We start from the raw sequence: 23,660 nt of genomic DNA, 5'->3' as shown, positions 1-23,660 counted from the left end.
CAATAAAACTTGTGGGTGGAAGACTCCGGACTTGCCTCAAAGCTCTTTCACCTTCCCTGTTCCTCTCTCTGCTAGTGCCTAAATGTTTGTTTTGCCTGTTTATTGATGCCAAAGCCCAAAGAAGGGCTGACACCTGCACACGTGGGCTTCCCAAAGTCAAGTGTTCAGCTCAGGAAAGGAAGCATACCCGGGAATAGCCCTGAAAAATCTCCATCCCAGACCTAGTCAGAGAGCCTGGTGTTTTCCAGTGACAAGGCTCCTGGAGTGGCACCTAGCCCTGAGCCAAGCAATATTAACCACTCAGTGAGTTTTGGTTAATGACACGAGATGGGTTTGCATAACCTGGCTATGTGGGGCAGGTACCCGGGCTACCATTGACGGGAGCTCTGGGACCTGGTTGAAGAGAAAGGGGCCCTGACGTGCTGACTACACCCAGGATTCAGATTCTCGCCCATTCTTCCCTTCCCACCAGTTCTTTGGGAAAATGGCTGTAGGTAAATATTATATATCTGCCGTGTGAGCCCGAAACAAAAGCAGGAGAGGACAGTCTAGTTTTCAAATGACAGCAAGTCAAGGATCAAAACAGCTTCAGTTAAAAGAAACTTTTCAGGTTTGTCAACACAAGAACCCAAGGAGGAAAAATAATAGGCTTAAAGAGTGCCATTAAAAATCTCATTGCCTTCCAATAACCCCACTGCTCTAGTTAAGAAACTTGCCAGAAATTCAAGGAAAGAGCATAACTTCCCTTTCCTTGGTCTTAAACATAAAAATCAAAACACCTGCTCACCTGAAAGCCAGGGTTTCGGCAGCCCTCGTCTCTGAGGGCCACCATCCTCTGCAGCTCCACCGAGTTTTTGCTGCTCATGGAATTGGCTGGGCTCCGAATTCTTTTCAGACGTCTGGGCCGGAGGTCCCCTGTACCTGTGAGAAAAAACACAGCCTCTGCTGAGGTCAGAATGCCACCTGCTGTTGTAGGAAGCTGGGCACTGTTTCAGTTAGGAAACTTCAATCCAAACCTCCTGGTTGGGGTGGGGCAGGAGTGGCGGGGGTAAGAGGGCGGTGGGGGGAGTGGACACATCCGAGTCAGGTCCACCAACCTCATTAATCCTTCTCATATCCCCAGTCCTGCCTGCCCATTTGCACTCCCAGAAAAGGACTCTTGTGCCGCTTAGGATAGAAAAAGGCATTTTCTCTGTAGTCTTGGGTGGGGCTGCAGGGAACACGGCTACACGTGACCATAATTCTGTGCTAAGTCCGTGCTCGGGAGATTATTATATATGGTGGTCTTGATTTATCTTTGGGACAATGGGAAACCACGGTGACCAGTAACATGAACAATGTTAGTTAGCAGATTAACAAGAGTTTACGGTTTTCTCAGGGCCATTTGGCTAATACAGAGACAGTGAGAAGTCAAATTCAGGTCTGGTGAATTCTAAAGCCTTTTTATCACACCCCTATCTGTGGACAGGGTTGCTTTTAAAAATCCAGCTCTTAAACATGCAAAGATGTGGCAGATAAATGGAAAGTGACCAACTGAATCAAAAGATTCTTTGCTTTATGAAATTATTAGCTGTAGGATTTTTTTCAGAATAAAAATTTTGGGAGTTGAGTAGTGGCTCAGCAGAAACGAATCTGACTAGCATCCATGAGGATGAGGGTTTGATCCCTGGCCTTGCTCAGTGGGTTAAGGATCCGGTGTTGCTGTGAGCTGTGGTGTAGGTCGCAGATGTGGGCTGGGATCCTGTGTTGCTGTGACTGTGGTATAGGCTGGCAGCTCTAGCTCTGATTCCACCCCTAGCCTGGGAACCTCCATATGCCATAGGTGTGCCCCTAAAAAGACAAAAAAAAAAAAAAACAAAAAATTGAAATAAAAATTATTAGCTGTAGGATTTTTTTCAAAATAAAAATTTTTGGACACACCCCAGAGTTCCCTGGTGCCTGGCTGTTCAGGACTTGACATTGTCCAGATTGGGTCACGGCTGTGGTGTGGGTTCAATTTTGCATGCTGAGGTGTGGCCAAAAAAAAAAAGATGCAACCAATCTGCCCATTTCATTCTCCAACTAGGAAACTGAGACCAATTAGAGCAAATGGCACATGAGACTGTGATGCAAAAAGGCATAAAAAGATAATTATTTCCAGAGAAGCTTTAACTTAAAATGCTATCTATCTGAAACCTATGGCTAAGAGCTTTTAGAATTAATGAAACTTCCCACTTTCTTAGCAGCACAAGAATTAACTTGATTCATGGGTTTATCACTTAACATGATGGTGCTTTGGTAGAAGCTATGGCTCATTTTGTCCCATTTGCAAATAGAAATTGTGATCAGAAAATGAGGTGAAAGACCCTTTCACCTTTGCATGACTGCATTTTAAATCATTCCCCAGTCACTGAGAATGATTGTTTGTAAGCAAGAGCTTGTGCCAAGGCCTGAGAAAGTGTCTCTTAACTTCTCTGAGTCTGAGCTATTTTCACTGCAGGGTCTCTCCAACTCAGTTTTAAACTTTGAAACCATCGTGTACCAATCACATCACTAGACTTTTTAATCTATTCCATCCCCTAAGAGGTGGCTTTTAGGCTCAAAACCCATGTCTGTATAAGTACAAACTCATTAAAGAAAAAACAAAAAGAAACTTCCTGACCCCCTTCAAATTTATTAAAAATATGAGAGCAAAAAAATTATAAATACTTGGGGAGTTTCTCGATAAATACATGGTTAAGACTTGTTACTTTCACTGTTACATCCTAGGTTTAGACCCTGGCCTGGGAACTGTGATCCCACATCAAGCTGCTACACGCTGCAGCCAAAAAAAAAAAAAAAAAAAAATTATAAACACATGCCAGTAGATCTTGCCTTATGCATGTCATTCTGTAGTAAGGTCACTCTTTTCCTTTTAGTGACAGTTTCTAAAAGAGTGAAATGGCAAAAAGACAAAAAAATAAAAAAAATAAAAATAAAAAATAAAAGAGTGAAATGGATCTTAAAAAATTGTCCAGGAGTTCCCTTGTGGCTCAGCAAGTTAAGGGTCTGGCATTGTCAGTGCAGCAGCTTGGGTCGCTGCTGTAGCTCGGGTCTGAACCCTGGTAACTTCCACTTGCCATAGGTGTGGCAAAAAAAAATTGTCCAAAAATTGTCCTGTGTTGAGAATGACATATGTTACAGCATGGTTTTTATCTGCTCCCTGCTACCCTTCCTGGAAGGATATTTAATGTACCTCAGATTAACATTTGTAGTTTAATAAACCAGAAATGTAATCCTGGGAGGGCTGCAAAGCTTAACCTAATTAACCAACTTGGAATTATTCATATCATCCAAGAGAGAAAAAAAGCAATAATGTGTATTTGAAATAGACAATACTTTGGGGTGCTTTTCTGACAAAATCACCTTTGCAGTTAGATTTTGCTTTTCTTTCTTTTTTTTTTTTTTTTTTTTTTTTTTTTGTCTTTTTAGGGCTACCCCTTTGGCACATGGAAGTTCCCAGGCTACGGATTGAATAGCAGCTACAGCTGCCAGTCTACACCACAGCCATAGCCACACCAGATCCGAGCTGCCTCTGTGACCTACATCACAGCTCAGGGCAATGCCAGATCCTTAACCCACTGAGCGAGGCCAGGATTTCAACCTGCGTCCTCATGGATGCTAGTCAGATTCGTTTTCCCTGAGCCACAACTGGAACTCCTGGCAGAATCTGATGAAGGACATTTACGTAGCCTTTCAGTGTCTCCCCCACAAATTACATACCAATCAAAGAAAAAGAGTAACAGAAACTTTATAATGGGGAAACTTGGACAATACCATCTTACCCAAACTGTCACCAAGAATGGAGAAAAGTGACACTGCCTCCTAATATGATGTGCTGAGCAGGACACAGCATCACTTCTGTGGTATTCTTGCCCCAAATCTATAACCTGACTCTAATCAGAAAGACATTAGCCCAATTGAAGGGATCTTTTTTTTTTTTTTTCCTTTTCTCTCTCTCTCTTTTTTTTTTTTCCCTTTATTGGCTTCCCTGAAGCTTATGGAGTTCCCAGGCCAGGGATCAGATCCAAACCACAGTTGCGACCTATGCCACCACTGCAGCAACATCAGATTCTTCATCCCACCGTGCCAAGGTGGGGATAGAACATGCGTCCTGGCACTGCAGAGACAGTGCTGATCTCACAGTGGGAACTCCGGATCTTTTACAAAATAACTGGCTTGTACTCTTCAAAATTGTTATGATCATAAAAGACAAAGGAGGCAGAGAGACCATTCCAGATTATAGAATGCCAAAGATACTTGACAGATAAATGCAACACATCATCCTGGAGTGAGTCCTTGACCAAAGGAAAGGTTTGTTATAAAGGAAAAAGTAGGGACAATTGACCAAATTAGAATTTTGGTCATAGTAATGTATCAGTCTTAATTTTCTTCATCTTGGAGTTCCCTAGTGGCCTAGTGGTTAAGAATTCAGTGTTGTCACTGCTGTGGTGCAGGTTTGATCCCTGGCCTGGGAACTTCGCCTGCTGTGGGCATGGCCCCCAATTGTTTTTTTTAAATTTCCTCATCTTGATAATTATACTGTGATTATGTAAGGGAATGTCCTCATTAAATACGACATTGGAGTATATAAGGATAAAGGAGTATGAAGTCTGTAATTTTTCCCAAGTGATTCAGAAACAAAGCAACACATAAATGCATATGAATATGGAGAGAGAATAAGTAAAACAAATGAGGTATTATGTTAATGGTGCATCTGATTAAGTGATGGGAGGTTTTGTTATTCTTGAAATTTTCTAGAAGTTTGAAATATCAAAATAAAAAATACAAAAAGATGATTTGTGAATTATTCATACATGCAGATTATAAATTTAACTTTGGTGTCAGTTATGTATGTGGTCAGGGAAATTTTTAATTTATTTATACATATATTTCCCTTTTACTTTTCATTTTTTACTTTATAGTGCAACAACAATAAGATACTGCTTTTCTTTACATCCGTATGGATTTTAAGAAATTACCTTTTCTCCTGGAGAAATAATCTATAGACAGAAAACACAGTATCAAATTATGAAATCTGCAAACCTCAGAAGTCAATAGCATTGAAGACTACTCCCAGGAGCAGGGAAGAAAACAAGTGTCACAGAGATGAGACAGGCACATGTATGGATAGCAAGCTGGGAAAATGCCTGTTTTCAATGCCACAGACCCAGAATGCACAGTAAGTATCCTTTTCCTCCTGACACCCACTGCTATCACTTCTAAGGGGTGATTTCTGGTTTTAAATCTGAAGAACCTTTCCAATGACACAAAAGTCACTTTGAGGAGACACACAACAAGAAAGCTTCAAGAATGATAAGAACTTGCCAAAGGCCAAAGACCAAGAAAGAACCCACAGTGAAAAGCCAACTCACAAGAGCAGATATCTTGCTGCTTCAACCAGCCTCCTCCATTGGACCCAAGAGGGAGTCTCAACAGCATTTGAGGGAGGGTTCAAATCAGTGTGGATATTACGTCCTTACAAACCCTGAGGGTTACTTTCCTGACCAGATGATGACAGCTTATGCTCTGAAGTGTCACAGACACAGAGATTTCCAAAGATAAATAAGGTGGAGACCGTGCTTTTCCCCAAATGAATTAGCTTCATAGCTGCCTTTTCTCCTGTTCTAACAAACTACTCACCCCTCTCCCCACACACTCTGTCCCTCCAGGTATTTATTGCCTTATGCTTGAAACACAAAGGCGAACTCTGAGGATCAAGGACTGGGCAGCCTGAGGGCAGGAGGTCTGGAGGCACAGGAGCCACACCCGATATGCTCTCTGCCTGTTAGGGACCTGAGAACCTCTCCCTGAGGTCAGTGAGGTTCTTTTGCAAGCCTGGTGACCACTCACTATCACACTGAGGCAGCGTGACGGCCTGAGGTCTTCCAGCGTTGCACAGGTACGAAATGTCCGTGCATTTAAAAAACAAAACCAGGAGTTCCCGTCGTGGCTCAGTGGTAAGGAACATATCTAGTATCCATGAAGGCATGGGTTCAATCCCTGGCCCTGCCCAGTGGTTTAAGGGTCTGGAGTTGCTGTGAGCTGTGTTTCTTTGCTAATCACAAAGGAACCTATCAGTGCTGAGGTCTTGGTCCTCCTGAAGTTGCAGACGTGGCTCACATCTGGCATTGCTATGGCTGTGTTGTAGGCCAGCAGGTGCAGTTCCAATTCAACCCCTGGCCTGGGAACTTCATATGCCACAGGGGCGGTCCTATAAAGACAAAACAAACAAACAAACACATCTTCTTAATCCATTCATCTGTCAGTGGACATTTAGGTTGTTGTGGTTTTGTCTTAAAACCATCATAGCTGTATATGTCTGTGTATAATCTACCCTCTGCCTGTCCTCACCGCAGTCCTGCCCCATGGGATTCTAGACTTCCAGAAGTCTGAGAACCCATGAGGGTGTCAGCACCCACATTCCAGCCTCTCCCCTTGTTAACCCAGCTGCAGGACCTGTCACGCTCAAGGGCTCTGACCCTCAGCTTCCTCACCATGAGCCTGGAAGAGAGGTGGGCAGGGTGGCAAGGACCTCAAATGTGTGCCACTGGGGAAGAAAGATTATACAAAATGGTATTAAGGTGCCATTCAGCGTGACTATGCTAGAACCTAGGACACACTGCACATAAGATAAAATGTGACATTTCCCTTCCTCAGTGGACAGGACCCTGGCCTTATTTTTCTCGCATCTTCCAAAATAAAACCAAGGGCTGGGGTTCCTGTGTGGCTCAGCCAATTAAGAGCCCAACTAGTATCCATGAGGATGCGGGTTTGATCCCTGGCCTCGTTAAGGATCCGGTGTTGCCGTGAGCTGTGGTATAGGTCACAGGTGCAGCCCGGATCCCAAGTTGCTGTGGCTGTGGTGTAGGCCAGCAGCTACAGCTCCAATTTGACCCCTAGCCTGGGAACTTCCAAATGCCGCAGGTGTGGCCCTAAAAAGAAAAAAATAAATAAACAAATAAAGGCTGCCCCGATTCTACTCCTTCCAGGATTTAGCGCACAAATATTTGTCCACTAAATCCTTTAAATTTTTTTATGACCCTAATTCTTATTCTGGAATAAAAATTCCATAGCACTGTCACCTAATAAAACAGGACAGTGTACTTACTGACTACACTGACTGCCTACCTCCCTGTTGGATCAGAAGCACTGGGAAGTCAGGGACCTTTGTTTTGTACACAGATGTATCCGCAGCACCTACGACAGTGCCAGACACATAGTAAATGTTTGACCAATATTGGTTTCATTGGTCAAAATCCCTTACAAAGTCATCAACTTGGATATCGACTGTTGTTGTAAAATGTGGGGCCCAGGTCCTGTAAGATGACTCTCTGCCCTTGTCTCCATCCCATACGGTTTTGAGTCAAGGAAAAGTCAAAGCTGAGCAAGAGCTTTGTAAGTACGCACAGTTTGTGTCAACTCTATGTCGCCGGTTGGGTTTTCCCCTTAACTCTCCCTGGGCTTCGTCGTCACAGGAAATGAGTAGGAATTCAGATTTCCAGCCCTGCCTCTCTTTGTTCCCTTTAAATGAGGCGAGGCAGCTGATCCCAAAGGAACCTATCAGCGCAGAGGTCTTGGTTCTCCGGAGTTGGGGGGCGGGGGAGGGATCAGAGAGTGGAGACTTAGCCCAACCTTGGCAGATGGCACAGATAGGGCAGGGGGTAAAGCCTTGTTACCCCCAGTGAACCGCGATGGATCACAGGCCTGTAAAAAAATCCCGAACCTCAGAAGGTAAACACTGCCCTGGGTCTCAAAGCTAGAAGCCTCTGGAGGAGGACAAGCCAATCCAGGCTGTTTGCCTTGAAGACTTAAGTTTTTTCCTACTGTTCCCTTTCTGCTTTTGGCATCTCCAACTCCCAAACAAATATTGACTGAGAGCCTGTCATGTACCAGGCAGTATTTTAGACACTTAGGAGTTGTTGGTGAAGGATCTACATCTGGTCTCTTTTTTTAAGGGCCACACCCAAGGCAGGCATGTGGAAATTCTTAGCCTAGGGGTCAAATCAGAACTCATATGCCAGCCTACGCCACAGCCATAGCAATGCCAGATCTGAGCCCCATCCTTGACCAATTAAGCAATGCCAGATCCTTAGCCCACCGAGCGAGGCCAGGGATCGAACGGACATCCTCATGGATAATAGTCTGGTTCCTAACCCGCTGAGCCATGACACGAACCCCAGAGATCCAGATCTTGATCTACAGGACTTGAAATGTAAGAGGAATTGAAGACCACACCAAGAATTTTGACTTTAGCTCTTGCCTTGGGGACAGAGACGGGAGGCCAGCTCTTTAAACTTCTGTAAAGGCACCCTCTGCTTCTCCCCTGTCTCACCTGAATGTTCTACACACAATCCGGCCTGAACATCAAAACCTGTTCTCCAGCTAGAGCCTTCTCTGTTCTTGTGCCCTGTGTAGGCTTCATCTCGATCCCTGGTTCAAGGCTGGTAATTCAAGCATAGTAAACAAGAGCAGGATTTTTTGGTGAGGTTTTGCAGCCTAGAAATCCTTCAACAGGTAGCAATCAGGTGATAATAGAGGGGACTGGTTTATCTGAAAGTGACTATGGCATCACTACAGATCAGATGGGAAGCCTAGGAATTAAATTTGTGACAATGTTTACCTCTTTAGAGCAAGGGAGGGAAGCCTGGGCCAGTGGCCAATGGGGTCCTTGACGACAGAGTTGTTTATCTGTATCCACTATTTGGATTCTTTAACAAAGAAATGTTGCAAAGCAAATTAGATGGAAAGTTGGTTATCGGTTCTGGCTGGTGGGAACATGGTTGTTGACAAGTGTATTCCTGTGCTCTCTGTGTGGTGAACATAGAGGTTATAACTAGGTGGTGGTGGTTAAGAACAGATTACTTGGGCTCCTTTCCAGCTCTGTTTAGCAGGGTGATCCTGGGCAACGATTCAGCCAGCCTCTTTTTATTCATGTTACAAAGATTGAGTGAGTTGATAGGGAAAGCATTTAGACTCGTGGTTGGCACAGAGTAAGAACTACTGAAGCATTGGCTGTTACTGTTCTTATAACTAAGAATACAGTTATAAATAATCGTGAATGAGTCAACAAAGATGCACAGGACTTTCTAACCACATAGAAAACTTGCAATCTTGAACCAAGAAGTTCTGTTTAGGCCCCAAGATATACTTTGGAAAGCCCCAAAACCTGGATGCCCAGGGCATTTGCTTCATTCCACTCAGTAACATCCAGAAAAAAAAAGGGGGGGGGGGTTCTTCCTTGTGGTTCCAAGAAGAATTAGTAACATATAGACAGAAAGCATTCATTCCCAGAAGCAAGACACAAGGCTGTTTTTACACCCTTCTGTGCAATAAGGCTTTTTCTTTTAAAAAAAAAAATAATTTCCTTGCCGCTCTTTTCATCCATTTTCCAGTTATAACTTCCATGTGTAGTGAGTGGCTTAGCCTCATTGCAGATGTAGGTTTTTTTTTTTTAGTGCAGTGGCTGCAGCACATGGAAGTTCCCAGGCTAGGGGCTGAATTGGAGCTGTAGCTGCTACAGTCTTACACCACAGTCATAGCACCCCAGCTCTGAGCCCCATCTATGACCTACACTGCAGCTCATGGCAACACCAGATCTTTAACCCACTGAGCAGGGCCAGGGATCGAACCCGCATCCTCAGGGATACTGGTTGGGTTCTTAATCCACTGAGCCACAATGGGAACTCCTCATGTGGATTATTTAAACACGTGTGCATTTTTAAAGCTGAGCAATAGTTTATTTTTTTCTCCTTTAGTTTATAAACAACACACATTTCTACTATCTTTGCAGAGAGGAAATTATATCTTATTTGTACAATGCCTCTAAGTGAAATGACTTTTCCCAACAAGTTTATTAATGTCTGATTTTGCATGTAAAATAGAAAAATAACTCAAATGTTAGTCTTTCAAGGAAAAGATTTCTGAACCCACTTATGGCTGTTAGCATAACCGATGCCATCCTGAGTTGTCCTTCTGCTAACTCTACCAAGGACTGGACTGTGTGGTGGTAAATCACCTCTGTCATCAAGGGCTTTGTGGAAAATAGATATTGTTTACTAATCATCAGGGCCAGGTGGCCTCTATGCTCTCTTGGTCCCCAAATAATGATGAGACCTTTGATGGACTATTCCCTGGCACCCACAAGGCTAGTTACCCATTCAGTCATCTTCACTCAGGAAGCACAACCTGTCCCCAAGGATGTACCCCTGTACCTGAGGTTAACCATCAAGTTGTCTCAATAGCCCTTGGGGTACAGAGGGCATCTGTGAATGCTTCTGGGTCATGTCCACCCAATCCCATCCCAGGAGTAAATTATCCTGTAATGAGCTGATTCATTGATTATATGGAGCTGCCAACCTCATTTTTTTGGCCTCAAGAAATCTTCCCAGGGAGTTCCTGTCATGGCTCAGCCTGTTAAGAACCTGACTAGTTTCCATGAGGACACAGGTTCGATCCCTGGCCTTGCTCGGTGGGTTAAGAATCTGGCATTGCTGTGACTGTGGTGTAGGTCACAGATGTGGCTTGGCTCTAGCACTGCTGTGGCTGTGGCTGGCAGCTGCAGCTCCGATTCAACCCCTAGCCTGGGACCTTCCAAATGCCTCAGGTTTAGCCCTGAAAAGCAAAAAAAAAAAAAAAAAAAAAAAAAAAATTGGAGAGCAATTTTTGTTCCCTCCATCATCCACCAATCCACACAGGCCAAGTCATATTTCTCTTTGTAACTCACGTCCCTCTGTACCTTCTTTTTTTTTTTTTTTCTCCACTCACAGCCCTCTCAGATTGCCTCACTCTTTGTTTTCAAAGTATTCTATTCTTAAACCTGACTTTCATTTCTCAGGAGACTTGAAATGTCTAAATAAATATTGGTTATTAGTTATTTGTCCCTGGGAGAAGCATTTCAGGTGTGCAGAGCATCCAGTGCCAATCTGTGATTGGCAGATCTGATCAGACCCTTGAAGAGAGAAGGGGCTACACTCACTAAATCCACTTCCTCTGCAGGGTGCTTCTCTTCTTGTGCCTGATCACCCTACTGGACCCATACCCATTGAAGTCACCGGTAACTCCCTGTTGCCAATCCATAAACCGTGGGCAGTCCTTATTCTGATGCTGAATCTTGGCCCTCCTTGGTGGCAATTACCCAGCCCTTCTGTTGCCCTTTCCTGGTGTTTCTCTTTCTTCGGCCACTCCCTCCTAGTTGCCTTTGTCACTCTCCTTCCTCCACCCCCTCATGGGGTGTTAGTGTCCCTAGGCTTTCCTCCTACTCTTCCACGGGTGTGTGACTTAACAGTTTCTCAAGTAAGGTCTATGAGTGGAGTCTTCTGAAACCATCCCAACGTTCTGCTCACATGTTGTGATATCACTATTTATAATTAGTTAAACACATGTGGTCTCCCTTCTCCTTTCCTGGTCCAGAGTTCCAGAAACCCTTGTAAATTCCAAAGCACTAAGAGCATCTTTTGTTCTATTGAGGCATCTCTGAGTGCGCTCCTGGATGGAGGCTGGTCACCAGAAAGACCAAGCCATGGAGAGTCTTGGAGATTTCAGCCCCATCTCTCCCGTGCTCATTGAGTTAATGACTGAGCATATGTACATGAGGAAGCCTCCATAAAAATGTGAATAGCGTGGAGTTTAGAGAGCTTCCTCGTTGATGAATATGTGAAGATGTGGGGAATGGTTGGCCCAGGGAGGGCTCTGTGCCCCTTTCCACAACCTTGCCCTCCATATCTCTTCCCCATGGATGTTCATTGATATCCTTTATCATCCTTTCATAATTAACTGGTAAGCATAAGTAAACTTTTCCTGAGTTCTGTGAGATGTTTTCACAAATGAATCAAACCTGATGAAAGTGCCGTGGATACTTCTGCTGGTCAGAAGCACGGGAGGCACCCTCAACTTGCGATTGGCATCTGAAATGGGAGGGGGAGGTCTTGTGGGACTGAACCCTTAACCTGTGGGATTTGATTCTGTTTCCAGGCAGATAGTGTCAGAATTGAGTTAAATTGTGGGACACACAGCTGGCGTCAGACATCTACTGTCAGAAGAGTTATAAGTGTGATGCTAGTGTGAGAATAAAGGGGAAATAGGAGAATTTTTCTTTTTTTTTTTTTTTGGTCTTTTTGCCATTTCTTGGGCCACACCCACGGCATATGGAGGTTCCCAGGCTAGGGGTAGAATTGGAGCTGTAGCCGCCGGCCTACGCCAGAGCCACAGCAACAGGGGATTCGAGCTGCATCTGCGACCTACACCACAGCTCACAGCAACGCCGGATCCTTAACCCACTGAGCAAGGCCAGGGATCGAACCCACAACCTCATGGTTCCTAGTCGGATTCGTTAACTTCTGAGCCACAACAGGAACTCCAGGAGAATTTTTCTTATGCAGCTGTCCACATGTGCTTTTCTGAAGAAAGCGTCTTAAGCTTTCCTCAATTATTCTTACAGATCCATGACCCCATAAGAAGCAGTGGAGACAGGGTAGCAAGAAAGGAGGAAAGGATGTAAATGAAACCCAAGTTTGCAGAAGACAAACGCTCCACACCCATATTTGGAAACATCTAGACCTGGCTAATCACAGGCACTTCCAACTCAGTGTGACCCAAACTGACACCCCCCCGCCCCCCGCAACAGGTTCCTATTCCTGTTTTCTTTCTTCTGTAGGTAGTGTTGCCATTCATCTTGCTTCCCAAGTCAGAACCTTGGGGGAGAGTTTAGGTTGCTAATTTATTCTCACATCTTAACACTCAAGACTAATCACCTTCAGTACCTGCCCAGTTCAGACACTCACCTCCTCTCACCTAAACCATAGCCATACTTTTCTTGTCAACGTCTTGCCTCTAGTTCTTATTCTAGTTTCTCTTCATGAGACTGCCCAAGAGTATTTCACACATGGGTGTTTTATCATGTTACTCCCCTGATCAATAGTCTTTAGTGGCTCCCCATGGCTCACAGAACAGACCACCAGCCAGGGAAGCTAAAGTCTTGGTCCTTGCCCACCAGATGCCATTATCTTTTATCCCCCTAACAATGTGATGAGCAGTGCTGAACTCCTGGGCCATGCTAAAGATCCCTTGAAATCATGCTAACCTTTCCCACAGTGATTTGCATGTGCAGTTTCTCTGTGTGGAACAGCATCCCTGCACTCTCACCTCCCTCTGTATTGCCCTCTTGCAATCCACCAGGCAAAGCTCACCCCACCCTTCAAGGGCCGCCTCCTTTATGATGCCTTCCTGATTTCCCAGGTGACATAGACCAGGCTCCTGGGATCCACCTGCCTCCCAGGTACACCTCCCTAGGTACACATCTCCAAATTTCACACCCCTCTTATACTGCAGTTTCATTTTATACAGCATTGAGGTTCTGCATCCTTAAATGATATGCACAAGGCAGCATAGTTGCTCTTTGTATAGAGAACCAAAGCAGGATTAATGGAAAAGGAACAAAAGAAAGTTTAGATGCAGAGATTTGGTCAATAAAATCATTCTAAACTAAAAGGGAGTGAAGAGGCAATGTGGAGAATTTTAAAACACATGCAGAGTTCACTCCATCTAATTTCATTTATACCATTTATTCCTCTATTACACATTGAGATATATTTGTGGCTGCGAGAAATAAACAAGATAGCAAAGTGGTATTGTTTCTAGAGCTAAGTGCACTTTATAGTGATTATCTACTTTCCTTATTTCCTTTGCTGGTCTCTGAATTCCTTGGACACAAAGGCTGTGTCTTTTCAGATGTTTCTGCTCAGAGCCTAGCAGAAGGCAGAGAACTCTGTCAGTGGGAAGTGGAACTGCCTTTGCTACTAAGAATGTAATGAATTTTTTGGATGAAATGCACAAAATGATGAACCAGAAAGAAGACATTTTCTAAGAATTCTTACAGAGATCATTCATCATGCCTTTGAGTAAGCTGGGTGCCTGCCAGGTGCTAGACACAACTGAGTGAACCAGTTAGGGGCTTGAGGTGAGCCAGGCCCCCAGGGCGTTTGGAGCTATAGGCGTGGCCCAGAGTGGGCCTGTCCCACTGGGCGTGGTCTGCTGTGGCTGGGAGGGTGGGACCTGGGTGTTACTTTAGAACTAGGTTCAGGAGAGACAGGCAGCTTCCTGTTTTGAGGACGTAAGGGGAACACCTGCTGCAGAAAACAGGCCTCAGCCCCCACCCCTGTGCCACCTGGGCCCCTCAGCGTATGTCTCCAGTGGCCTGGAGGCAATAAATGGTACTTGTTTCTGTGCTGAAAATCTGGAACACATCATGGATAAGTATTCAGATCCGACCACTCTACTAAAATGCCTCCTGGCCAAATCCAGCGTTCTTCCTTGTGCCTCCTTCTCCTTAATTTCTCTGGCCCCTGGCTCTGCTAAAGGGGCTTCTCTTTCCTTGACCCTCTCTCAGCCTGATTCTCTGCATTCCAAGTGCTCCTGTCCCCCTCCCACCCCTGGGGGGGAGGCGGCTGCTTTTCTAGATGTCAGATTTTTCTCTAGATTCTGGGCCCCACCACCACCTTTGAGATACTTTCCAAATCAGTATCTCTAGCCCTGTCCTCTCATCCTAGCCCTGTTCTTATCTCCAGCCGCTACCTTCTTGTTCCAAGATTCCTCCCCTGTTACAAAGCATGATGGACCACATGTCCTTTAAAACTTCTTCCAGCTTTAGGCATTCCTGTTGTGGTGCAGCAGAAACTAATCTGACTAGTATCCATGAGGATTCGAATTCGATCCCTGGCCTTTCTCCGTGGGTCTGTGATCTGGCGTTGCCGTGAGCCGTGGTTGAAGTGGCTGTGGTGCAGGCCTGCAGCTACAGCTCTGATTCGACCTCTAGCTTGGGAACTTCCATGTGCTGAGGGTGCAGCCCTAAAAGCAATAAATAAATAAATAGATAAATAAAACTTTTTCCAGCTCTAGACTTTGGTTTGGGCCAGCCAGCCAGAACGGATAACCATTTAAAAACACGCATTTCATGTGGGCCAGCATTCCACTTGTAAGAATCTATCTTACAGAAATACACAGGTCCTCAGGAACACATGGTCCCAAGTAGTCATTGAAATAAAAGAAAAACATTAGAACAGCTTATAGGAGAAATGGTGAATTATGGTACATTCGTACCATGAGACAATAAGTAGCAGAATAAGGCATATCTGTAAGAAGAGATAATAAAAGCATTCTGCAGAGATGAGGTCCTGCTGTATAGTATAGGGAACCCTACCCAGATTCTTGGGATAGACCATGATGGAATATTAAATAAGAAAAAGAATGTATGTATATACATACATGTTTATGACTGGGTTGCTTTGCTGTACTGCAGAAATTGGCACAACATTGTGCCAATCAACTAGACTTTAATAAAAAATGTGTTAAAAGGAGGGATTATGCAGAGTATGTAAAGGAAAAAAAGTGAGTTGCAGAACAATATTTGTACTATTATCCAATTTGTGGGTGTGTTTGGGAGGAAGCATGTATATGACTATAAATCAAGGTTTAAACCATGGTACCCCAATTAAGATGTCTTGGGGACTAAGTGGAGAGCTGCGGCATGTCTTAGAGCCTAGGAATAAATGGTAAGACCTCATTTTAAAGTATTAAATTACAAAAAATGTAAAGGCTAATCTCATGTTAAATCTGTTTGGGGTGGAAGAGATAAAATTCCTGGATCTGGAAGAAATCTAGAACCTGCAAGGTCTTTGAGGTTAGAGGGGCAGAAAACAAAGCAAGATCCTGGGGGTGTCGCTTTAAGGCATCTGCATTCTAGTCTAAGGGCTGTGGAAACCACAGGGAGGTTTTCAGTAAAGAAGAAGCCATGGGTAGTGGCAGTTTGGAGAAAGGCATGGGTAGTGGCAAAGGTATAGAGGCTTAAAGATGACTTGGCTGCCATGTACTGAGACAGACACTCTTAGAAGTTAGCAATTTCAGGGGGAATGGGCTGAGCAGGAGAGTCTTGGAAACATTTGAGATTTTCAAGGGGCTTCCAAGCATGGATGGGAGGAGTGGAGAAAGAACTTTGAATGCGTTCAGGTCGTGGCCCTGGGGATAGAGATGTGAGTTGACAACATATAGACATGGAGAGTGAACAGGACGAAAGTGGGCCAAGGTTCATCCCAAGCGCTCTCACATTTCATGATGAGGATCAAATGGATGACGCATTTAAAACCCCCCAACACAACGCCTGGAGGAGAGGAGGCACTCAGTAAACGTCAGTCTCCTTCCCTTCAAGAAACACTTGTTAAATGAGCCAGTAGTCAGTAGTGAATCCCAAATAAATCTGACCTTTAAGGTTAAACCTGCCAAGAGGGTCACAGGGCTAATTCAGAAGACTGGCCATTGCACACTTGCTCAGTTACCCAAACAAAGACATTTCAAGAAAGGAAATACTGTTCTCTGTACCTACCAGAAACCTGTAGATGGTCTCCTGCCTCTTCCCAGGTGTGTTGACCGAGGCTTAGATGCCCGCTCCACTCCCCAGCTCACCTCGAGAATGCTGTAGGAGTTCTACTGGCTGGGCGTGGATAAACTCATTTTAAAGGATCTGTTTCCATCCTTCACTTTGCCCCACCCTGATCTGTCCCACCCTGGGTCCTAGGGTAAACTTCAAAAGGATAGACAATTGGAACCTTCTAAATGTTCAGCTCTGGAAAACAAAACAAAACAAACACCAACAACCAACAAATTAATCCCTGGTAACTATTAAGGGAAATTTTGGAAGTCAGAGTTGAAGACAGAAATTAAGGACCGAACTTCATTTAAATCAAGTGCCATTAACTTTTTATGCCATGGACCCCTTTGACAGTCTGGTCAAACCTCTAGACCTCCCTTCTCAGAAACATGTTTTTATTTTTTTTTTTAATTTTTATTTTTGCTTTTTAGGGCTGCACCTGCAGCATGTGGAAGTTCCCAGGCTAGGGGTCAAATCAGAGCTACAGCTGCCATCCTGCGCCACAGCCACAGCAATGCCAGATCCAAGCCGCCTGTGTGACCTGCACCACAGCTCACGGCAATGCTGGATCCTTAACCCACTGAAAGAGGCCAGGGATTGAACCTGCATCCTCATGGATCCTAGTCAGGTTTTTTAACCACTGGGCCATGAAGGGAACTCCCAGAAAGACATTTTTAAATGCATAAAATAAAATACATAAGATTACAAAGGAATCTTTAAATATTAATGATTAATATTAATGAATATTAATTAAAATATTAAAATATAAAATCATTAAAATTGTTTTAAATGTTGCAATGGAGTATATAATATACTTAAAATTAAAATATTAAAATATAATTAAAATATAATTGTTTTAAACATTGTTATAGGGTAATATAGTATGCTCCTGTTTTAATATATTGAGTAACAGGTCTAGTGAGTAAATCTGTTAAATTAACAATCTGAGGAATTCCCATTGTGACTCAGTGGGTTAGGAAACTCACTAGTGTCCATGAGGATGTGGGTTTAATCCCTGGCCTCACTCAGTGGGTCAAGGATCTTGTGTTGCCTAAAGCTGCAGTATAGGTCATAGATGTGGCTTGGATCCCAAGTTGCTGTTATGGCTGTGGCAGTGGCTGGCAGCTGCAGCTCCAATTCGACGCCTAGCCCAGAAGCTTCCATATGCTGCAGGTGCAGCCTTAAAAAGGAAAAAAAAAAAATTAATGACTTGAGAGCTGAGAAATTAACAACCATAATTTTAAAGTAGTAAAAAAGGAATTGATATCTTTAGATATCTGAAACAATTGTAACAGGAAAATGTTTATGATTTCTATTGGTGACAAAGCCACAGGTTCTGTGGCACTATTGTACTTAGACCCCTTTATTCATGAATGAAATATTAAATTTCAAGTAGAGGATTTCTCTGGTGGCTGAGTGGTTTAAGGATTCAGCATTGTCACTGCTCTTTCTCAGGTCACTGCCGTGGTATGGGTTCTATCCCTGGTCCAGGAACTTCTGCATGCCACAGGTCCAGCCAAAAAGATAAAATAAATTTTCAATTAGAGATTGGTGAAAAATAGGTTATTTTCCCTCATCCAATTTCAGGGATCCTCTGAGTGGTATTTAAAGTCACAGAACTCAATGAAATCAACTAGTATATAGACAAAGAAGAAAAACCTGTTCCTAGGACAGATATCTGAGATATTTTGACATTAGGAGGCCAAGCAAAGGAGGAGGCGCTGGAAAGAGACTGAGAAGGTGCAGGCAGTGAGGTAGGAGTGGAGAAGGTGAAGTCAGGAAGCCGAGAGAAGGGAGTTCCCGTCGTGGCTTAAAGGAAATGAACCTGACTAGTATCCATGAGGATGTGGGTTTGACCTCTGGCCTTGCTCAGTGGGTTAAGAATCTGGCGTTGCTGTGAGCTCTGGTGTAGGTCACAGACGCGGCTTGGACCCCGCATTGCTATGGCTGTGGTGTAGGCCGGCAGCTGTAGCTCCAATTCTACCCCTAGCCTGGGAACTTCCTAATGTTGTGAGTGCGGCCCTAAAAAGCAAAAAAAAAAAAAAAAAAAAAAAAAAAAAAAAAGAAAGAAAAGAAACCAAGAGAAGAAAAAGCCTTTGGGGGAGTGCATTGTTTATCATCTCTCCAAGGATTTGCTATATATAGCATTTTGATTCCTCTCTCCTGGACCCTTCCCACTGTTCACTGGTTCATTCATTCATTCTTCTTTCAACTCCAACAAGGTTTCCTAAGGTGTAAGGTTTCCTAAGGCTGGGAATGCAGAAGTAATGACCACTTACTCTAGGACAGGTAACTTCTTATTCACAAATTTAATTCTCCCAACTCTTTTATTATTACTCTCACTCAGTGGATGAAATCAGGGCAGGAGCAGTTAAATAACTTCTCTGAAGGAAGAGATGGAGCCTGAATTTGGACCTGTCTGCTGAACTCTAGATCTTTTTTTTTTTTTAAGCTCTGAAAGAAGAGTTCCCCCTTGTGGCCCTGCAAGATAAGAACCTGACATCATATCCATGAGGACTCAGGTTTGATCCTTGGCCTCACTCAGTGGATTAAGCTATGAGCTGTGGTGTAGGTTGCAGACGTGGCTTGGATCTGGCGTTGCTGTGGCTGTGGGATTGGCCAGCAGCTACAACTCTGATTCGACCCCTAGCCTGGGAACTTCCATAGGCTGCAGGTGCAGCCCTAAAAAAGGGGGGAAAAGAAAGATCTGAAAGATTGTTTATAATTCCCTTTAAATTCTTTTCTCCTACAGCTTTACTGAGATATTCTTGACTTCTAAGGTTTACATGATGATTTGATATATGTATATATTGTGAAATGATTACAATGATAATGAGTATTATCTCACAAAGTTTAGATTTTGTGTGCATGTGTGATAAGAACATTTAAGATATAATCTCAGCCACTTTGAAGTATACAGTCCTGTGTTATTAACTATGGTCACCGTGCTGTACCTTAAATCCCCAGAACTTATTCATTGTATATCTGAAAGTTAGTATCCTTTGACCAACATCTCTCATTTCCCCTACCACCCAACCCCAGTAACCATCAAATCTACTTTCTTTCTTTCTTTTTCTTTTTTTTTGTCTTTTTGCCTTTTCTAGGGCTGCTTCCCGCAGCATATGGAGATTCCCAGGCTAGGGGTCTAATCGGAGCTGTAGCTGCCAGCCTACACCAGAGCCACAGCAACGCGGGATCTGAGCCCCGAGCTGCGTCTGCAACCTACGCCACAGCTCACAGCAATGCTGGACCCTTAACCCACTGAGCAAGACCAGGGATCGAACCCGCAATCTTATGGTTCCTAGTTGGATTCGTTAACCACTGCGCCACGACGGGAACTCCAATTCCACTTTTTTTCTGTGAGTTCAATGTTTTTAGATCTGACATATAAGTGATATCAGTGTTTCTTTGTCTTGCTTATTTCACTCAGTATAATATCATTAAGTTTCATCTGTGTTGTCACCAAGGGGCAGGGTTTCCTTCCTTTTTTATGGCTGAATGATATTCCATTGTTCCATATACACCATGTTTTCATTCATCCTTCTGTTGCTGGGCACTTAGGTTATTTCCATGTCTTGACTATTACGAATAATGCTGAAATTAACATGGGTATGCAGATATCTCTTCAAGATTCTGGTTTCACTTACTATGGATATATACCCAGAATTGGGTTTACTGAATTGTGCGACAGTTCTATTTTTTTGAGGAACCTCCATCCTATTTTCTGTAATGACTCTACCAATTTACATTCCTACCAACAGTGTACAAGGGTTCCCTTTTCTCTGCATCCTGCCCCAAACTTGTTATCTAATATCTCTTTTCTTTTTTTTTGACGGGAGCGGGGTGGGGGGATGCCTGTGACTTGTGGAAGTTCCCTGGCCATGGATTGAACCCAGCCACAGCAATGACCCATGCTGGTGCAGTGGTACCACCAGATCCTTAACCCACTATACTGCAAGGGAACTCCTCTGTTGTCTTTTTGGTAATAGTCATCCTAAGAGGTATGAGGTGATATCTCATTGTGGTTTTGATTTGCATTTCCCTGATGATTAGTGATGTTGAGCATCCTTTCTTTTCACTTGTTGGCCATTTTTAAGTCTTCCTTGGAAAAAAGTCAATGCAAGTCCTTTCTTTTTTTTCTTTTTTTTAGCTATTTAATAGTATGAATTCTTATAAATTTTGGGTATTAACTCCTTATCAAATATATGGTCTGCAGATATTTTCTCCCATTCTATAGGTTGCCTTTTCATTTTGTTGATGGTTTCTATTGCTGGGCAGAAGCTTTTTCATTTGATGTATTCCCATGTTTACTTTTGTTTGTGTTGCTTGTGCTTTTGATGTCATATCCAAAAAATCATTGCCATTGTTAATGTCAGGGAGCTTTCCTCCTACATTTTTTCTAGCAGTTTTATGTTTTCCGACCTTATATTATGTCTTTAAGACATTTTGAGTTAATTTTTGTAGTTGGCATACTGTAGTGATCCAATTGCATTCTTTTGCATGTGACTATCCAGTTTTCTTGATATCATTCATGAAAGAGACTATCTTTTCCCCATTCAGTATTCTTGGCTCCCTTATCAAATATTAGTTGAATGTATATGTGAGAATTTATTTCTGCTGAGCCCAAGGTCTTAAGCACTTAACTGTAAACACAACAGAGGCCCTACTGTCTTGTGGCTTGTGTTTGTTATGTGGTTTGTTTGTATATCCATGAATCCCTTAATACCTTAGTTCTCTCTCTCTTTTTTTTTTTTTATCTTTTGTTTTTTTAGAGGTTCCCAGGCTAAGGGTATAATCGGAGCTGTTGCTGCTGGCCTACGCCACAGCCACAGCAACAGCAACATTAGATCTGAGCCGCGTCTGCGACCTACACCACAGCTCAAGGCAATGCCAGATCCTTAACCCACTGAGCGTGGCCAGGGATCGAACCCACAACCTCATGGCTCCTAGTCAGATTTGTTTCCACTGCACCATGATGGGAACGCCACATTAGTTCTTTAAAAAATAAAAAATGAAGGAGTTCCTGTCGTGGTTCAGTGGAAATGAATTTGACTAGTATCCATGAGAATGCAGGTTCAATCCCTGGCCTTGCTCAGTGAGTTAAGGATCTGGTGTTGCCATGAGCTGTGGTGTAGGTCACAGGCGAGGCTTGGATCTGGCATTGCTGTGGCTATAGTGTGTGCTGGCGGCTACAGCTCTGATTTGATCTCTAGCCTGGGAAACTTCATACGCCGCGGTGTGGCCTTAAAATGCAAAAACAAAAACACCCCCCCCCCAAAATCTCAAATTCTCCCTGACTCAACACCTCCCCATTTCTCTATTTCAATGCTGTTTCCCTGCTCCTTTTGCAGCTTAACATCTCCAAAAAAAACTCTCTGTTGTCACTCTGCCTCCTCTGTCTCCCCTCATTCTCCTCCTCATCCTGTGCCAAACACATTCTGATGCCTCCACTTCTCTCAGAAATGCCTATGACCTTCATGTTATCAAGTCCGATGGCTGCTTCCTTGTATCTCTTCTCTATCTCCCATCCTCCATTCCCCATCGTGAAGTGCCTCCGGCTTCTATGACTCATCCTCCTGGGTTCCCTCCTCCCTTACTATCCTTTCTCAGTCACCTATGCTGTATGTGAGTAATGATTCTCAAACTTTGGGGCTTCCTTAGAATTGTGTGTTTTGTGAAGAAGGAAAAAAAGATGTCTGGGCCCCCTCCCCAGACATTCTGCATCAGAATGGGTGGTCAGAGTATCTACGTCTCACTGTATTTTAAGCAAATGGCACAAGTGATTGGCCCAGATCAAAAACCATCGAGGATTTTAAAAATTACTTTATGAGGAATTTCTACTCTTGCTCAGAGTGTTAAGGATCTGACACTGTCTCTGTGAGGATTGCATGTTTGATCCCTGGCCTGGCTCAGTGGGTTAAGGATCTGGCATTGCCGAATTTTGCAGCTTAGGTCACAGATGCAGCACAGATGTGGTTCAGATCCGATGTTGCTGTGGCTGTGGCATAGGCCTCAGCTGCGGCTCTAATTCAACCCCTAGCCCAGGAACTTCCGTATGCTGTGGGTGCAGCTATAAAAAGAAAAAAATACTTTTTTCATAGTTTAATTATAATGAAATCGACACAATATTCTTTTCATATTTTCTATGTTACCATAATCGTATTTCTAAAATGTCGTAACTGGGGTGTTCCTGTTGTGGATTGGTGGCTTATGGACTAGTATCCACGAGGATGTGGGTTCAATCCCTGGCCTTTCTCAATGGGTTAAGGATCTGGTGTTGCCGTGAACTGTGGTGTAGGTTGAAGATGCGGCTCAGATCCTGCATTGCTGTGGCTGTGGTGTAGGCTGGCAGCTGCAGCTCTGATTCAACCCCTAGCCTGGGAACTTCCATATGAAGAGTGGCCGTAAAGAGCGGAAAAAAAAGGAAAGAAAATGTCATCATTGGGTGTTACGATAATCTCATTTTAGATTTCTGTGATTTCAGTTGAGTTATCAAGGATGCAGGAGAGCACACACTGCAAAAAACCGATCATAAAAATAAATGCTCTTGTTCCATTCTAGTCCTGAAAATAGAAGCAGCAGCAATATCAGATCTGGGGTCAGAAGACCCAGTTCAAGTCCATTTTACAGATGTGATTTCCCAGCTCTGGACATGTCATTTAACCTTTTTCGGGCCTCAATTTTGTCTCATCCACATTATGAGGATTGTCGTAATCCCTGTCTAGACATGATTCATTGTTCTATTGGCCTGCTTCCCTCTCTGCCTTAGAAACATTTGTTGTTTCAAAGTTCCAGGACAACTGCTGGAAAGGTACCCATTCATCACTTTCTATCTCTGAAAGAGTCAGCATCTTTATCTAAGACACTGTTTTGATATTTATGTTTGTCTGGCATAATTATTTGATACTCTGAAAGATTATCGTGATAAAAGATGAGAGGCTAGATCATGTTGTATTGCTCTGGGGCACAGACTTTTTGCAAGACTCATACAACAAGATTTAAGTTCATTTCTAAGTAAAAGAAAGGTCCGATAGCTCTCAAAAAAGTCTATGTTCATCTCCTTTTTTGTTCTATTTTTCTTTGTGTAGAAACAATCTTTGCAGGATCCTGATTATGGTGTGGGGAGTGACTGGATGGAAACAAATGCAAAAATAGTAAGCCCCCTTCTAAAAGCAGGGGAAGGAGTTCCCGCTCTGACTCAAAGGGATTGGCAGTGTCTTTG

General features: G+C 43.5%; 2 protein-coding genes across 5 annotated transcripts in view; one reads left to right on the top strand and one right to left on the bottom strand.

Annotated features, from left to right (window-relative positions):
- Nucleotides 1-7,564, bottom strand: part of SLC28A3 (solute carrier family 28 member 3) — a 65,500-nt gene extending 57,936 nt beyond the window's left edge. The window contains exons 1-2 of one of the 4 annotated variants that reach the window (XM_021064009.2): nucleotides 7,429-7,564; nucleotides 788-921 (exon numbers count right to left, since the gene is read on the bottom strand). In XM_021064009.2, coding sequence (XP_020919668.1) covers nucleotides 788-865 — 78 coding nt within the window. In that variant the 5' untranslated portion in view covers nucleotides 866-921; nucleotides 7,429-7,564. 4 annotated transcript variants of the gene reach the window in all.
- RMI1 (RecQ mediated genome instability 1) overlaps nucleotides 1-23,660 on the top strand; it is a 534,328-nt gene that overhangs the window by 303,878 nt on the left and 206,790 nt on the right. The window lies entirely within an intron of this gene.

The sequence above is a fragment of the Sus scrofa genome, chromosome 10, assembly GCF_054392235.1.
Source record: "Sus scrofa isolate SSC_HxYL_T2T_F1_AM1 chromosome 10, Sscrofa_HxYL_maternal_Yorkshire_Landrace_v2.0, whole genome shotgun sequence".
Taxonomy (NCBI): domain Eukaryota; kingdom Metazoa; phylum Chordata; class Mammalia; order Artiodactyla; family Suidae; genus Sus; species Sus scrofa.
Note: the sequence above shows the minus strand (reverse complement) of the source record. Positions and strands in the feature narration are given on the sequence as shown.